Here is a 17,591-nt window from a genome sequence, read left to right on the forward strand (position 1 = left end):
GGAGGGAGCAGCATGCATGGGACATTGTGAGGAGGGGATAGCATGCATGGGACATTGTGAGGAGGGGGCAGCATGATGTAAGGTCAATGTGCAGATCATATTTCATAATTGAGGAAGGTGTGGTGGGTATAATTTATAAGGGAGGGCAGTGTGTAGTTTATTAGGGGCAGTGTGACAGTCACAGTATATAAGTGGGGACGGTGTGGTGGGAATATTTTATACTCATGCTATGTTTTGATGTGCTCGTGGTGATCCCCATTGGGGGGGGGGTTAGTGCCCTTTATATATATAAAAGAAAACAATAATAATGATTTCCTAATAAATTTTTTCTGGTACACTCATACTGAAGACTGCAAACCTGAACGGGGCCAGATGTACGTGGCTATAATCAGAGAGTGATGATGAAGTATATGTGGCGGTAAGAGAAAATATATGATATTAGCAATTTACAGAGTTACATTTAAAAAAGAAAAATGATGTTTGACAAAGTTTAAATTTACCTTCAACAAAAACTTCTGCAGAAGACGTGTCAGATCCCAGGGAATTCGATGCCACACAAGTATAACGTCCCGTGTCCTCCTCAAAGGCTTCGGCAATGACCAGAACGTGAAGGCCGTCACCCTCGGAGGAGATGATAATGTCAGGCGAGTTATGCAGCTCTCTTCCTTCACAGAACCACCTGGAGACACAAAAGCATCTCAGATATTTAAACTGGCCGGGAATGGGAGGAGGGAGCGGGATGGGTAGAGGCAACCAGTACAGAGTCATATCACAAATAAGCAGTCTATGACAGATGCCAATGACTCACTGAAGAGATTGATCAATAAGTATGGGCATAAAGAACACAAACTGCTCCATAATACCGGGGAAGACGGTGAGAAATAATCTTTATAGACAAGATAATATGTTCATAAATCTACTGAATGAGCAAAGGCAGATTAATGAGCTCTAGGATATACTATCTTCTGGGATGATTTACATGTCTAGACTCCAAGCACGTTTCTTCTTCATGACCTTGTAGATAAGCAGCCTTGGCCAAAAAAACTAAAACACATGCTGGGATTTGTAGTTATGAAACAGCTGGAGACTCTTAATATCCTTGAATGTTCTCTGATAATATCCTAACACACAATGTCCTAATGGTCAGTTGTCTCCAAAGGAATGGACGAGCTCCCAATATTACACTGTAACGTTAATGTAATGAGGGAATTGTTGTTTTTGTGTCCATCCTCAATTGTCATAAAAATCTCATTACAGAAAGATAACACTAAGAACTGCTATAAGTGTGCCCACAGTTCTGATCTCTCATCATATTACATTGTTATTATTATTATTAATCTTAAAAGGAATCTTTCAGCAGGTTTTTGCTATGTAATCTGAGTACAGCATGCTATAGGAGTTAAAAAACAAAAATCAACTATGCCTCTCTTATCAGATTCTGTGCTAAAGGTTTTATCACTTGGTGATTGTCATTGCTAGGACTTGCTGGCACAGGGCAGTGCAGTCCGACACACCCCCTTCTCTGACTGGCATCTCACTGTCAATGTACAATCTCTTTAGAGAGCCTGGTGTGGAGAGGACAGCTCTGCTACATGGCTAAACCTAAAAATTCTGATTATTAATTAAGACAGCTGCATCCAGAATTATAAGTGATACATCGTTGGATTCAGGATCTCTTTGCTTACATCATGCTGCTCTCAGATAAAGTGGCAAAAACCTGCTGACAGATTCCCTTTAACCCCTTAACAACCAAGGACATACTGGTATGTTCTTGGTCACCTCCCTCCGGTTACCGTGGGCTCAGGTGGCAAGCCCGCTGTAATCCCTGCACATGTCTGCTGATCTGGTCAGGCGCGATTGGATCAGATATCCATCTGTGCCTGTTAACCCCTTATATTGCGCTGTGACACCATCACAGCGTGCGGTCAACTGATGACCCCTGATGCTACCATGACTCACTTCCTGTGAGAGTCGACAGACCACAGGTGCTCATAGGAGATGAGCATTTCCCCTGATCAGAGCGATGGTGCAGCACAAGCAATTGGATTGTACAATCATAAAGTCTAGGTGAACTAGGAAAATCAATAAAAAATGTGAAAAAAATATGAAAAAATACAAGCCTAAAAGCTCAAACCACCCCCCTTTTGCCATATTCAAAATACAATAAAAAATACACATATTTGGTATTGCCATTTTCAGAAATGTCTGATATATCAAAATATGAAATCATTTAATCTGATCGACAAACTATAAAAAAGACTATTACGTCTTTTGGTTGCCGCAACATTGCATTAAAATGCAATAACAGGTGCTTAAAATTGTGCATCTACACAAAATGATAAATTTAAAAACGTCAGATCCAGACGCAAAAAAATAAGAAATCACTGAGCCCCAGATCCCGAAAAATGAGAACACTACGGGTCTTGCAAAATAGCGACAAAAGCGCTACTCTTTTTTTTTTAGGACAAACTACTGAATTTTTTTCACCACTTAGTTATAAGTAAACCTATACATGTTTGATATCCACGAACTTGTACCAATCTGAGGCATCAATACTTACACATCAGTTTTACCATATTTTATAGTGCGCATGGTGAATAAGAAAAAAACCCGAACCATTGTCTTTTTTCACTATTTCTCCACATTTCGAATTTTTTCCCCATTTTCCAGACCATTATATGGTAAAATGAATGCTGTCATTCAAAAGTACAACTCATGCTGCAAAAACTAAGCCCTCATACGGTTATATTGATGGAAAACTAATAAAATTATGGCTCTAAGAAGAAGGGGAGGAAAAAACAAAAATGAAGGTAAGGAATGTAATAGTTAATCACCATGAGTAAGAAGTTAGTTAGGGGCTTTACCAAAGTATTAAGATTTGAGAATACTGTATAAGGCTATGTGCACATTAGAAAACGGATTTTTCTCAAGAAATTTCTTAAGAATTTTCTTGAGAGTGAAGGATTAGCGCACCTGCAATAAAAAAATCACCAATAATGCACCGAAAAACGTGTGTGCTTTTACCGCGTTTTTGTGCGTTTTTTGCATGTTGGTCCATGCGTTTTTTAATGCTTTAACAGCAATAAATAATATAGATAATAGATAGATAATGGATAGATAGCTAGATAGATGGATAAACAGATAGATAGATAATGGATAGATAGATAGATGGATAGATGAATAGATAGATAGTTAATGGATAGATAGATAGATAGATAGACAATGGATAGATAGGAAGATGGATAGATGAATAGATAATTAGATAGATAGATGGATAGACAGATAGATAGATAAATAGATAGATAATGGATAGATAGAATGGATAGATGAATAGCTAGATTGATAAATAGATAGATAATGGATAGATAGATAGATGGATAGATAGATAAATAGATGCAGTAGATAATGGATAGATAGATAGATAATGGATAGATAGATAGAAAGATGGATAGATGAATAGATAAATAGATAGATAATGGATAGATAGATAATGGATAGATAGAAAGATGGATAGATGAATAGATAATTAGATGGATAAACAGATAGATAAATAAATAAATAGATAATGGATAGATAGAATGATGGATAGATGAATAGCTAGATTGATAGATAGATAGATAGATAATGGATAGATAGATAAAAAGATGGATAGATGAATAGATAGATTGATAGATAGGTAGAGGACAGATCAATCAATCAATAGATAGAGTCCCAGTGAGGACACACTGCAGTTCTCGCGAGCGGTAATGTGTTCACATTACCGACCATGAGAAGTGTCCTGTAGTTACCCCTGCAGCATCGCTCACTGAACGAGGCTGCATTGAGTATGTGTCAGATGCGGCTGGATGCAAGCGTCGTGGGACCTCGGTGGATTATGCCGGAGCTGTGTGTTGGGGTGGTAATAAAGTGGTGAAAGAGGGTTTTTTTTTGTTATTTTATTTATTTATTCGGTGTGTGTTTATTCCCTTTACTTACGGGTTAATCATGGAAGCTGTCTCATAGACGCTGCCATGATTAAGCTAGGACTTAGTGGCAGTGATGCGCTGCCATTAACTCGTTATTACTGTGTGTTTACCTTGGCTAGGCGGTAAAAGTACAGCGGAGCCCGCGGTTTTTTTTTCCGTTTTTTATTTTTAATATGTACATTTGATTTCTATGTGTATTCTATATGTCTGTGTCTGTGTGTGAGTGTGATGTGTGTGTTTATTCTCTGCTCCGCTTCCTCTTCCTGTCATAGTGACATCACTTCCCTGCAAATCGCAGGGCAGTGATGAACATTATGTCCCGAAAAACGCGAAATAACGCAGGAAAATGCAATGAAAAGCACATAATTTGCTACCTGCGTTATTCCCTGCGTGATTTCATGATTACATTACAGTCAATGGAGTGAATAACGCAGTTAGCTGCAGAAAAGAAGTGACATGCTCATTCTTTTTCTCAAGAAAATCTGCAGAAAGAATTTTCTTGAGAAAAAAACGCAGCTAATTTTTTTTCTCCATAGGTTTTAGTGGGGAATGTCTGCAGAAAGGTTACTTACAACCATTTTCTCAAGAAATATCTGCAGCAAAAATGCACAAAAAACACGGGTAAAAATGCAGTGTGCACACAGGGCCTTAGGTGGGCTTTGCACGTTGCGACATCGCAAGCTGATGCTGCGATGTCACACGCGATAGTCCCCGCCCCCGTCGCAGGTACAATATCTTGTGAAAGCTGGCGTAGCGAAAATTATCGCTACGCCGGCTTCACATGCACTCACCTGCCCTACGACCGTCGCTCTGGCCGGCGACCCGCCTCCTTATTAAGGGGGCGGGTCATGCGGCGTCACTGCGACGTCACACGGCAGGCGGCCAATCGGAGCGGAGGGGCGGAGATGAGTGGGATGTAAACATCCCGCCCACCTCCTTCCTTCCGCATATTCTACGGAAGCCGCGGTGACGCCGGTAGGAGATGTTCCTCGCTCCTGCGGCTTCACACACAGCGATGTGTGCTGTCGCAGGAGCGAGGAACAACATCGGACCGTCGCGTCAGCGTAATTATGGATTACGCCGACGCTGCACCGATGATACGATTACGACGCTTTTGCGCTCATTAATCGTATCATCGAGCCTTTACACACTACGATGTCGCATGCGATGCCGGAAGTACGTCATTTTCAATTTGACCCCACCGACATCGCACCTGCGATGTCGTAGTGTGCAAAGCCCGCCTTAGGGTCATAGAGACTATAGCTAGACCCTATATGTATGCTTTAAGGGGCACCTGTCAATGTATGGATTCTATGTCTTTAAGTATGGAAGTATGGAAGTATGACTGAATAGGTGCTTCCTTCCCAATAAAAATAATACCTTTATTATATATATTATATAAACTTCTATGAGAAATCTAGCCTGGAATCCTTATGCAAATCAGACTGGGGCGGTGTCTATACACTTAAAAGATGCAGGCCAAATACTGTACAGTGACACCGCCCCTTTGCACTTTCAGCCTGATTTGCTTATGGCTTCTATGCTAGATTTCTCATGATTGGCACACAAAAAATAGACTATTTATCTATGGTGGCACGGTGGCTTAGTGGTTAGTGTAGCGGCCCACGGGGCCTCAGGGGTTGCTCGTCACCAGGCCAGTAGTTTCGTGGGGTTGCTGTGACTGGCCTGACCCGGCTCCGTGGCCCCGTCGGCTACATGTAAAGGACAGACGAACGGGTGTCCAGTGTAAAGGGGGATGGAAAAATAGAGGGAATCCCACACTTTTTTTTAATTATTTGATTTATTTTTTAAAAACAAAATGACGTGGGGTCCTCCCCATTTTTCTAAAACCAGCCAAGGTGCAGCAGACAACTGGGGGCTGATATTATGAGGCTGGGAAGGCCCATCGTTATTTGGCCCTTTCCAGCCTAACATTAGCAGCCCACAGCCACCCTAGAAGTGACGCATCCATAAGATGCGCCAATTCTTGCGTTGGACCTAGCTCTTCCCATTGCCCTGGAGCAGTGGCAATCGGGGTAATAAGGAGTTAATGGCAGCCCACAGCAGCCACTAAGTCCTAGATTAGTGATTGCAGTCGTCTATGAGACAATTTTATTCCAAAATCCTTTATTTGGAATAAAATACAAAAAACACCCTCTTTCACCACTTTATTAATCCTAACACACCGTGCAGGTCCGAAGTAATCCACACGAGGTCCCACGGCAATTCAGCTCTGCTACATCCCTGTCCTGTCACAGCGAACACCATAGAGCAGAGACAGAGCCCTGCGATAACATGACCTTAGGCAGTAGTGCGGGGCCCGCAGTTGTGACATCAGAGGTTCACTCGAGTTCATTCTCCTCGCACGGCTCTATCTCTGTGACGCGGCCTGATTTGCTGTCACATGTGGAGGACTCTAGCTGTGACCAGAAATCACCTGAGTGATGGCACCGCTGATTGCGCTACTCACTTCAGTCACTCGGGTGAGTTGCTGTCATAGGTGGATCACTCCAGCTGTGGTAGCAGCTAACCTGAGTGATGTCACTGCTGATAGCGCGACTCACTTCAGTCGATGCATGGAGCTGACAGCGGGCAGTCTTGTTCTATGGCGCTCACTGTAAGTGTCAAATGTAGCACAGCTGGAAACATCAAGACACCTTGTGTGGATTACGTCGGACCTGGAGAGGTGTTTGATGGGTTAATAAAGTGGTGAAAGAGGGTGGTTATGCCTTTTATTTCAAATAAAGGATTTTTTGGTGTTCGTGTTTATTTACTTTCACTTACAGATTAGTGATGAGGGGGTGCCTCATAGACTCCTGCCATCACTAAGCTAAGATTTAGTGGCGGCTATGGGCTGTCATTAACTCATTCTTACCCCAACCGCCACCAGGACAATCGGGATGAGCCAGGTAAAGTCTCGGGACCATCACATCTAGTGGATGCGGCAATTCCGGGCAGCTGCTGGCTGATATTTTTCGGCTGCAGGGCTCCCAGTAACGTGAGTCTCCTCAGCCTGAGAATACCAGCCCTCAGCTGTGAGGCATTATCTTGGCTGGGTATCAAAATTGAGGGGGACCGCACGCCATTTTTTTAAAATTATTTATTTATTTTACTGTACAATATAGACCTGCCCACCAGTGGCTATCATTGGTTGCAGTCAGACAGCTGTCACTCAGCATGGGAGCATGTCTGACTGCAACCAATCATAGGTGCCCGGTGGGTGGGTGAAGCAGTGAATATCAAATGAGCCTAATGAGCGAGTACAGTGAATATGAAATGAGCCTAATGAGCAGTCGGCACTTTCAGAAGCAGGAGAGGCCGTGGGAGCAGTGTGACAGCCGCGCTGCGCCGTTCCGGTTATTGGTGAGTATAAAGCGGAGAGAGACAGAGAGCGAGCGAGAGAGAGAGAATGGACAAAAGTTGGTGACCTGCGTTTTTGTTGACAAAAATGCAACAAAAACGCAGTGCAAATGCACAGCTAAACATTTTGGTTGCTTTTTGACACACCTCATTAATTTCAATGGGTGACAAAACGTGAACAAAAAGCAATGAAGAAGTGACATGCTGCTTTTTTAGGCAGGGATTTTGACAAATATTTGTCAAACAAAACGCTGCCTAAAAAAAAGCAACGTGCGGATGGAAATTCTGATTTCTCATAGACTTTGCTGAGGAAGCACAGTGCATGCATTTTGTCAATGACACAGTGCCGTTTAAAACGCAACCAAAACGCAAGAAAAAACACAACGTGCGCACATGGCCTTACACTGTTCTCCAGCCAAATTGGTTCAGAGACAAAAAAAGTTGAATGCAACTAATTTTGTGGTGTTGAAAATGAATATGATGTGTAAATTTGCTGATTGGCTCTAATTTTGAAGATCCAGAGAAGGATGTAATTACTTATTATTGCATTGTTAGTAGCTGGTCTATTACATTATCTATTTAGTCTATTGAGCCTTCAGTATTCTATCATCTTTGGGACCAATCAAAAAAGCCAACTCAGCTACGATGACGTAATCCTAATTACAGCTGCATCACTGCTCTTATAAATACTCTCTGTGTAAGGTATACAGTTTTAGGATTTCTTAGTTTAGTTTCTAAGCATATTTCAGATATGCCTCATTCTTGCAATAAGAAAGCAGCTAGTTTTTGCTACATATGCGGAGAAGTCACTTTTGCATCACAGAGAAGAAACTCGACTACCATGAGGAAAGCATACATCCTGTATTTTGGCTTTATGATAGGCGATCAGGACAAGAGTTGATTTCCACACATATGCTACAAGAGATGTGCATCACATTCTGCCCAGTGGTTGCATGGGAAGAGGCAATCTATGTCTTTTGCATTCCCTATGATCTGGAGAGAGACAACTGATCGCACTACCAATTGCTATTTCTGCATGGTGCCCTCCCCAACCCACTAGTAAAGAGTTTCAGGGAAGAAGTGGACTTTACAGTATCCAAATATTCCATCTGCAATGTGCCCAATACCACATACACATACAGAAAAACTGCCGGTTCCAAAAGCACCAGAAACATTTTTAGTCTAGTCAAGTGAAGAAGAAGAGGGCACTTAGTGTCATGAAGCATCTTCCTCTCATGACAGACTTTCTGTCAGCAACCTCAACTGAGCCACACCTTATAACACAAAGTGAACTGAACAATCTAGTTAGAGATTTGGATCTGCCCAAGAGTAAAGCTGAGCTTTTAGGTTCCAGGCCACAGGAATCTCCTAGCTGGCAATGTTTGGTTTCTTTGTTTCGTAAACATGATAAAGATCTTGCCCAATACTTCTTCATGGAGGGCAATCTTGTAGCATAAAACAATATCAACATCTTATTGGAAGTTCTGAAGGTGACATGATCTAGAGAAATGGAATCTCTTCATCGATATGTCCAAAACAAGCCTAAAAGCAGTTATGTTGCATCATAGCAATGTGCTACCTTAAATTCCAAACCTATGATATGACACAGAGCTCTTGAGGTGCCTAAAATAGGACCAATATTTCTGTTCCGTCTATAGTGACTTAAAGGTGGTTGCCATCTTACTTGGTCTCCAGGGTTCTTACACAAAGTACTGCTTCTTTCTGTGTGAGTGGGATAGTCTTGCAGGAGAATATCACTACAATATGTAGAGACTGGCCTCTCTGACATTCTCTTCTGCCAGGGAGTAAAAATGTCCCACATTAAGCACTTGTTGACCTACATAAGATTTTGTTACCACCATTGCATATCAAATTGGGCCTAATGAAGAACTTTGTAAAGGCAATGGATAATAATGCAAACGCATTTAAGTATCTCAATAATGAATTTCCAAGGCTGAGTGAAGCAAATATAAAGAAAGGAGTCTTTATTGGACCTTAGATTCATAAGCTTATGCAAGATGAGCAAAAGTCTGCATGGGTAGCATTCGCATTAGGGGTAACTAATTTTTAGAGAAACTCAAGAGCAGATAACTATGAAGAGTTGGTAGAAAATCTCCTCAAAACATATGAAGATCTTAGCTGTAACATGTCCTTAAAGATTCATTTTTTACATTCGTGTCTAGACTTTAGCGATGAGCACGGTGAAAGATTTCACCAAGATATTGCAGATATGGAAAAAAGATATAATGGAAAATGGAATCCATCATTACTTGCAGATTACTGTTGGACCATTATAAGAGATGATCCGATGCAAAAGTAGAAGAGACAAGCATTAAAGTGTTGTCACTGAATGATTACCAAATTTTGTAGTGCAAGTTATGTAACTGTTTATAATTCGCAATAGTCTTTAGATGTTTTAGTTATTTGGATTGTTGCTAAGTTCCTATAAAAAAAAAAATCAGAAAATTGCATAACAAAATATTCTGCATCTTTATATTTGCAAAAATAATAATGTTTCAAAGTACTGAAACTTTTATGCATGTATTATATATAGCAGTTATAGGAAAACTCTTTGATACCATAGAAACAAGAGCCAATTAAACATTTTCATTGTCAGATTTGAATTCAGGAGGTCAAAATCATTAAGAAATGTCTCATTTCATAACTGAACCTGAAAACATTTGAAAATATGTAAAACAGTGTAATAATCCACTCTTCAACATTGAAATTGCAATACTAAGATGGAAAAGTTGTTGAATTAAGGAAATCATAGGATGGAGAAACATGTTACTGATATACAAATGATCAAAAAGTGGAAACAAAAGTTTCAAAACATTTCCAATATTTTCAGTATAGAGTATTAGCACCACGCACTGAAATTACAAACAAGTACAAGTCTTGCTATACAATCAATGAGGCTAATAAAGGTTGTTTTAGGAATGTTTTGCTGTTGGCAGCTACATTTGCAACTGCCAGTAAATGACATACAAGATGTGCGCGATGGGAGACAAGTATGGGAGACGCTGCAGGCCATGGTACGTATAGGCCACGCAGGTTGTTCACAGTTGCACGAGCAACATGCAGCATGATGTGGTTGTGTTAAATAATGGTCCCTTCAACACTTTGGAGAAATAACGGTATTACTGGTTCCAAGACCATGGAATGCCGTGCTACAGTATTAATGGTCATGGAATAAAGATCAAAAGTGTCCAGCTAATGCAAATTGTGCAATCCTATAACATAATCCCAGTAGTAGAACTGGTGTGAGGTCAATAGGACACCTACTTGTATATTTAGATGACAGGTTCATCGCCCAATGTCTCTGAAACATCTTCTGATGGTTTGTGAAGACACTGTTTAACACCTTAGATCTGGTATGTTACATCCAATTTTACATGCCGTACAGAATAGATCACTACGTGCCATGCAGATGTTTGCCTCTGTTCCCCACTTGCTGTCAATGCAGTTCATCATTGTTTTTCCAACCCATGGGACATGAAATGGTGAGCAGAGCTGCCATTGCAAGCTACCGTACATGCGTTAGGATCTGCCAAAGTGATAAACCAAGAGCTCTCAGATTAAAAATTCTGACCCTCTCAGTTTAAAAGAAGAGGCTATAAGAGGCTATTGATGAACAGGAGGTAATCCTCAATCATCCCTGAAAACTTGATCTGATTTTTGAGGCTTTCATGGGTCTAAAAAATTGCTTTCATTCATTCTATTATGCCCCTACCACAGATTGGAGCTAGGTGCTTGAAAATGTGATCATTTGCAGAACTCGGTTACACGGCTAATTCCTCGATTTGCATAACTTTACAGCTTGTCCTCCTTAGTGTTAAAATTTTAGATTGATGAATGTATGAATACACTGTGGATACTTAACGGACAACAAAAATATACACGAATATTCTATTAATAGGTAATCAGATACATTGTGCTCCAGTATTCTTAACGTCACATATTGTTTAATATTTTCTCTGCTTGGCATGGATGTTCCTTCATTAATTTATCTCTAGAATTTTCCTTTGAAGATTTGGCTAATAATATACCGTCAATCACAGCAAATACAAATAGATCATTCTCACTAATCAATCACCGGTTTGGGACACATCCAAGAAACACAGATTCAATGCCAGAACCTCTGAGACCAAGATGACTGGACAAGCAAGAACAGTGAGGAACATAAACCTGCCACAGTGTCAACAGTGAGCTCTATGATTGGTATCTTTACATTCTTATGTAAGTGAATGGCAAGGGTTCATTAACTTTGCACTTCATTTTAGAATAAACACATATTTTGTGTTGCACAGTTGTGATACGTTATTTATGCCATTGTATATATTTGTCGAAATATCTATTACAATTTTTAAAATAATGTGCCTGATAATATCTAATTATTTTATGTAATGTAAGAGTATATCTATAGGAGTGGAAATATTAAATCTTCATAAGTTGATAACATCTGTACTACAGCATCACTAAAGGGGTTTTAAAAACTAAATATATGTATCCACAGGATAGGTAATAAATATACAATCACTGCGGGTCTGACCTCTGGGCCATCACCAATCATAAGAACAGGGTTCCCCAAATAGTAGAAGTGTGAATGTGTGTTCTATTGGGATGCTGTGTGTTTTACCCCTGTGTCATCACGGTGGACCTTAAGACGCTCATACAAATAACAAAAAAGTTGGATGAACCCTGTCATAATGCTGGCATTGATCAGCTATACATATGTCAGGTTACCCACTCTCCCTCATTAGATAATGTAATAGAGAAGAGCCTGGCAAGGTGAACTTCAGCGCCCAGTCCTTTTCTCCTGGGCAATAAGTCATGGGCGTCTTGCACCCCATTCATTTCATATGGAACACAAGCTCAGTTCAGTCATGTATGGCTGCGTAATGGTAGAGATGCTTGTTGTTTCTAAAGGGGACGGCCACCTCTAGTTATAAGTTGTGACATTACTGATTATTGTGCTTGTTCTGTCACATCACTGTGTGCATTTTCCATGCTATGACATCACTGTATGCAATAACAATTTCCTATAACATGGCACTTTATATTTTTCTTGTCCCCTGACATCACTGTTTATTATCCCTGTTCAGGGACATCATTGTAGACATTATTCCCATACTGTGACCAATAACACTTTATCATGACTAGAGTTGAGCGCGGTTCGCGGTTTGAGGTTCTCCAGTTCGCGGCTCGAGTGATTTTGGGGGCTGTTCTAGATCGAACTAGAACTCGAGCTTTTTTGCTAAAGCTCCATAGTTCTAGATACGTTCGAGAACGGTTCTAGCAGCAAAAAAAACACCTAATTCCTAGCTGGCTTTCCGCTGTAATAGTGTAAGTCACTCTGTGACTCACACTATTATGACATTTCAGTGTATAGTGTGCGTGAACAGCGCCTTCAGATCACTGCTGTATGTATAATGGCGATCGCCATTTTTTTTTTTTTTCCTTGTCTTCCTTCCCTAAGCGCGCGCGTGTTGTGGGGCAGGCCAGCATGTCAGCCAATCCCAGACACACACACAGCTAAGTGGACTTTTAGCCAGAGAAGCAACGTCATGTGTGATAGGATGTCCATGTCACATGTCCCTGCATTATAAAAACGAGTATCTGCCCGTCCGGACGCCATTATCTGCCTTCTGCGTCCTTGGTGTCAGACATCACTGGCGCAGCTCCTATCGCCGATACCGCTGTATACGCTCCATACACAGCGCTGGACAGCTTAGGGATAGCACTTTCTATCAGTCCTTTTAAGGGCTCATACCGGCAGGGTCAGAGCCATAGGTGACAGAGTTTAAAACAGAGTTTAACAGCTACACAAGATGACAGCGTCTGTGTAGCTAAGGTCAGGGATTTCCTCGCTGCATTTCCCCATTAGGAGGGATAGAAAGGCAGGCTTCCTTTCCTCTACCCAGAGACCCACAACCCTGCCACTGTACCCTCCTGCCCTTTGCACACTCCAACTCATTGTTACTAAGCCATTATACTAGCAAACACTGAGTGAACTTAGTGGCATCCTAAACGTGGCTGTTGGACTGCTGTATTGCCCCAGTAGTGCAAAGATATTTGCAGCACGTCTGCCTGCATTGCACACTCAAACTCATTGTTACTAAGCCATTATACTAGCAAACACTGAGTGTACTTAGTGGCATCCTAAACGTGGCTGTTGGACTTCTGTATTGTCCCACAAGTGCAAAGTTATTTGCAGCACATCTGCCTGCATTGCACACTAAAACTCATTGTTACTAAGCCATTATACTAGCAAACACTGAGTGAACTTAGTGGCATCCTAAACGTGGCTATTGGACTTCTGTATAGTCCCACTAGTGCAAAGATATTTGCAGCACCTCTGCCTGCATTGCACACTCAAACTCATTGTTACTTACTAAGACATTATAATACCAAAAATTGAGTAAACTTAGTGGCATACAAGAAGTGGCTGTTGTACTCCATTAGTGCCCCACTGGTGCAAATCTATGTGCAGCACCTGTGCAGGACACCCTCCTGCTCTGTTTTTAATAAGCTATAATGATAGCAAAAAATACTGCCATTTAGTATCATAGTATCATAGTATCATAGTTTTTAAGGTTGAAGGGAGACTCTAAGTCCATCTAGTTCAACCCGTAGCCTAACATGTTGATCCAGAGGAAGGCAAAAAAACCCCAATGTGGCAAACAAGTTCCAATGGGGAAAAAAATTCCTTCCTGACTCCATATCCGGCAATCAGACTAGTTCCCTGGATCAATACCCTGTCATAAAATCTAATATACATAACTGGTAATATTAAATTTTTCAAGAAAGGCATCCAGGCTCTGCTTAAATGTTAGTAGTGAATCACTCATTACAACATCATGCGGCAGAGAGTTCCATAGTCTCACTGCTCGTACAGTAAAGAATCCTCGTCTGTGATTATGATTAAACCTTCTTTCCTCAAGACGTAGCGGATGCCCCCGTGTTCCAGTCGCAGGCCTAGGTGTAAAAAGATCTTTGGAAAGGTCTCTGTACTGTCCCCTCATATATTTATACATTGTGATTAGATCCCCCCTAAGCCTTCGTTTTTCCAAACTAAATAACCCCAAGTTTAATAACCTGTCTTGGTATTGCAGCCCACCCATTCCTCTAATAATCTTGGTCGCTCTTCTCTGCACCCTCTCCAGTTCAGCTATGTCCTTCTTATATATCGGTGACCAGAATTGTACACAGTATTCTAAGTGCGGTCGCACTAGTGACTTGTACAGAGGTAGAACTATATTTTTTTCATGAACACTTATACCTCTTTTAATACATCCCATTATTTTATTAGCCCTGGCAGCAGCTGCCTGACACTGTCCACTAAAGTGAAGTTTACCATCCACCCATACACCCAAGTCTTTTTCTGTGTCTGTTTTACCCAGTGTTCTACAATTAAGTACATAATCATAAATGTTATTTCCTCTACCCAAGTGCATGACCTTACATTTATCTACATTAAACTTCAATTGCCACTTCTCAGCCCAATCCTCCAATTTACATAAATCTCCCTGTAATATAAAATTATCCTCCTCTGTATTGATTACCCTGCAGAGTTTAGTATCATCTGCAAATATTGAAATTCTACTCCGCATGCCCCCAACAAGGTCATTTATAAATATGTTGAAAAGAAGCGGGCCAATACTGACCCCTGTGGTACCCCACTATGAACTGAGACCCAGTCCGAGTACGTACCATTAATAACCACCCTTTGATTCCTATCACTGAGCCAGTTTTTAACCCAGTTGCACATATTTTCCCCTATCCCCATTATTCTCATTTTATGTACCAACCTTTTGTGTGGCACTGTATCAAAAGCTTTTGAAAAGTCCATATACACAACATCCACTGCATTTCCCTGGTCCAGGCTTGAACTTACCTCTTCATAGAAGCTGATCAAATTAGTTTGACAGGATTGATCCCTCATAAACCCATGTTGATACTCTGTCATAAGGTTATTTTTCTTGAGATACTCCAGTATAGCATCTCTCAAGAAACTCTCAAGGATTTTACCAACCGTAGAGGTTAAACTTACCGGCCTATAATTTCCCGGCTCAGTTTTTGTCCCCTTTTTGAATATTGGCACCACATTTGCTATGCGCCAGTCCTGCGGTACCGACCCTGTTATTAAGGAATCTGAGAAGATTAAAAATAATGGTCTATCTATCACAGAACTCAATTCCTGTAGTACTCTGGGGTGTATGCCATCCGGGCCCTGAGATTTGTCAACCTTAGTGATTTGGAGGCGGCGGCGTACTTCCTGCTGGGTTAAGCAGGTAATATTCAAGGGTGAATTTATGGTATCACTGGTCATGTCATCTGCCATGGCATTTTCTTGTATAAAAACCGTAGAAAAAAAGTCATTCAGCAGGTTGGCTTTACCCTCATCCCCTTCCACCATTTCACCAAGACTATTTTTAAGGGGGCCAACACTATCGCTTTTCAGTTTTTTACTGTTTATGTAGTTAAAGAATATTTTAGGATTATTTTTACTTTCTCTCGCAATGAGTCTCTCTGTCTCAATTTTAGCTAACTTAATTTGCTTTTTACATATTTTATTTAATTTTCTATAATTGTATAATGCCTCATCACTACCTACCCTCTTTAATTCTTTTAAGGCTTTCTGTTTTTCTTTTATTGCTTCCCTTACAGCTCTATTTAGCCATAGGGGTTTCCTCCTATTTCTAGCATGTTTGTTCCCATAGGGTATATTTTCTGCACAAGCCCTATTCAGGATGCTCATAAAAGTCTCCCATTTGCTTTGTGTACTTTTATTACTTAGTACATCATCCCAGTTTATTGCACTAAGATCATCTCTCAACCGTTTAAAATTTGCTTTCCTGAAGTTTAGTGTCCTTGTAGCCCCTCTACTAGACATCTTACTAAAGAATACATGAAAACTTATTATTTTGTGATCACTATTCCCCAAGTAACCCCCAACTTGTATATTTGATATGCGGTCTGGCCTATTGGTTAGTACAAGGTCTAGTAGTGCTCCCCCTCTTGTGGGGTCCTGTACCATTTGTGAAAGGTAATTATCTTTCATTGTTATCAAAAATCTATTTCCTTTGCTGGAACTGCAAGTTTCTGTTCCCCAATTTATATCAGGATAGTTAAAGTCCCCCATAATAATTACCTCTCCGAGACTCGCTGCTTTATCAATTTGCTTTATGAGGAGATTATCTACCTCTTCCATAATATTCGGCGTCTTATAACACACCCCTATCAGTATTTTATTATTCATTCTCCCCCCCCTTATCTCCACCCATAGGGACTCTACATTCTCAGTACCCTCACATATGTTGTCACGCAGGATGGGTTTTAAGGATGATTTTACATATAGACACACACCTCCCCCTCGCTTATTTGTACGGTCATTCCTGAATAGGCTATAACCCTGTAAATTAACAGCCCAGTCATAGCTCTCATCCAGCCATGTCTCTGATATCCCCACTATATCATAATTTTCTTCCAACAATATTAATTCTAATTCCTCCACCTTATTTGTGAGGCTTCGGGCATTAGTGTACATGCACGTTACGTATGACTCTGTACCTATATTCCTGCTTACTGTATTGACTGTCCTAACCCTTCCCCCCGTACCACCCCCAATTTCATTAGTTGTGCCCTGGTCACTATCTGCACTACATTCCCCTTCTATAAAGTGAATACCCTCGCCCCCCATTCCTAGTTTAAACACTCCTCCAACCTTCTAGCCATTTTCTGCCCCAGCAGAGCTGCACCCTCCCCATTAAGATGCAGCCCATCCCTAGCATAGAATCTGTAGCCAACTGAAAAGTCGGCCCAATTTTCCAGGAACCCAAAACCCTCTTTCCTACACCAATTCCTGAGCCAGCTGTTAACCTCCCTGATCTCTCTTTGCTTCTCTGGTGTGGCTCGTGGCACAGGTAGTATTTCTGAAAATACCACCTTTGAAGTCCATGCTTTAAGCTTTACAACCTAATTCCCTGAAATCATCTTTAAGGACCTTCCACCTACCTCTAACGTTGTCATTTGTGCCAATGTGTACAATGACCGCTGGATCCTCCCCAGCCCCTCCCAGTAATCTGTCAACCCGATCAGCGATGTGCCGAACTCGAGCGCCAGGAAGACAACACACTGTTCGGCGATCCCTGTCTTTGTGATCCCTGTCTTAGTGGCATCATAGAACTGGCTGTTGTATTGCATTATTGTCCCACTGGTGCCAAGCTATTTCTAGCACCTGTGCAGGACACCCTCATGCACATT

The 17,591-nt window shown here is 41.1% G+C and overlaps 1 protein-coding gene across 1 annotated transcript in view; it reads right to left on the reverse strand.

Moving 5' to 3' along the window:
- The window catches only part of PALLD (palladin, cytoskeletal associated protein), a 551,568-nt gene that overhangs the window by 277,676 nt on the left and 256,301 nt on the right, over positions 1–17,591 (reverse strand). The window contains exon 3 of the mRNA XM_075347256.1: positions 501–679. Coding sequence (XP_075203371.1) covers positions 501–679 — 179 coding nt within the window. The remainder of the gene's footprint in view (positions 1–500; positions 680–17,591) is intronic.

This window comes from Anomaloglossus baeobatrachus, chromosome 1, assembly GCF_048569485.1.
Source record: "Anomaloglossus baeobatrachus isolate aAnoBae1 chromosome 1, aAnoBae1.hap1, whole genome shotgun sequence".
NCBI lineage: Eukaryota > Metazoa > Chordata > Amphibia > Anura > Aromobatidae > Anomaloglossus > Anomaloglossus baeobatrachus.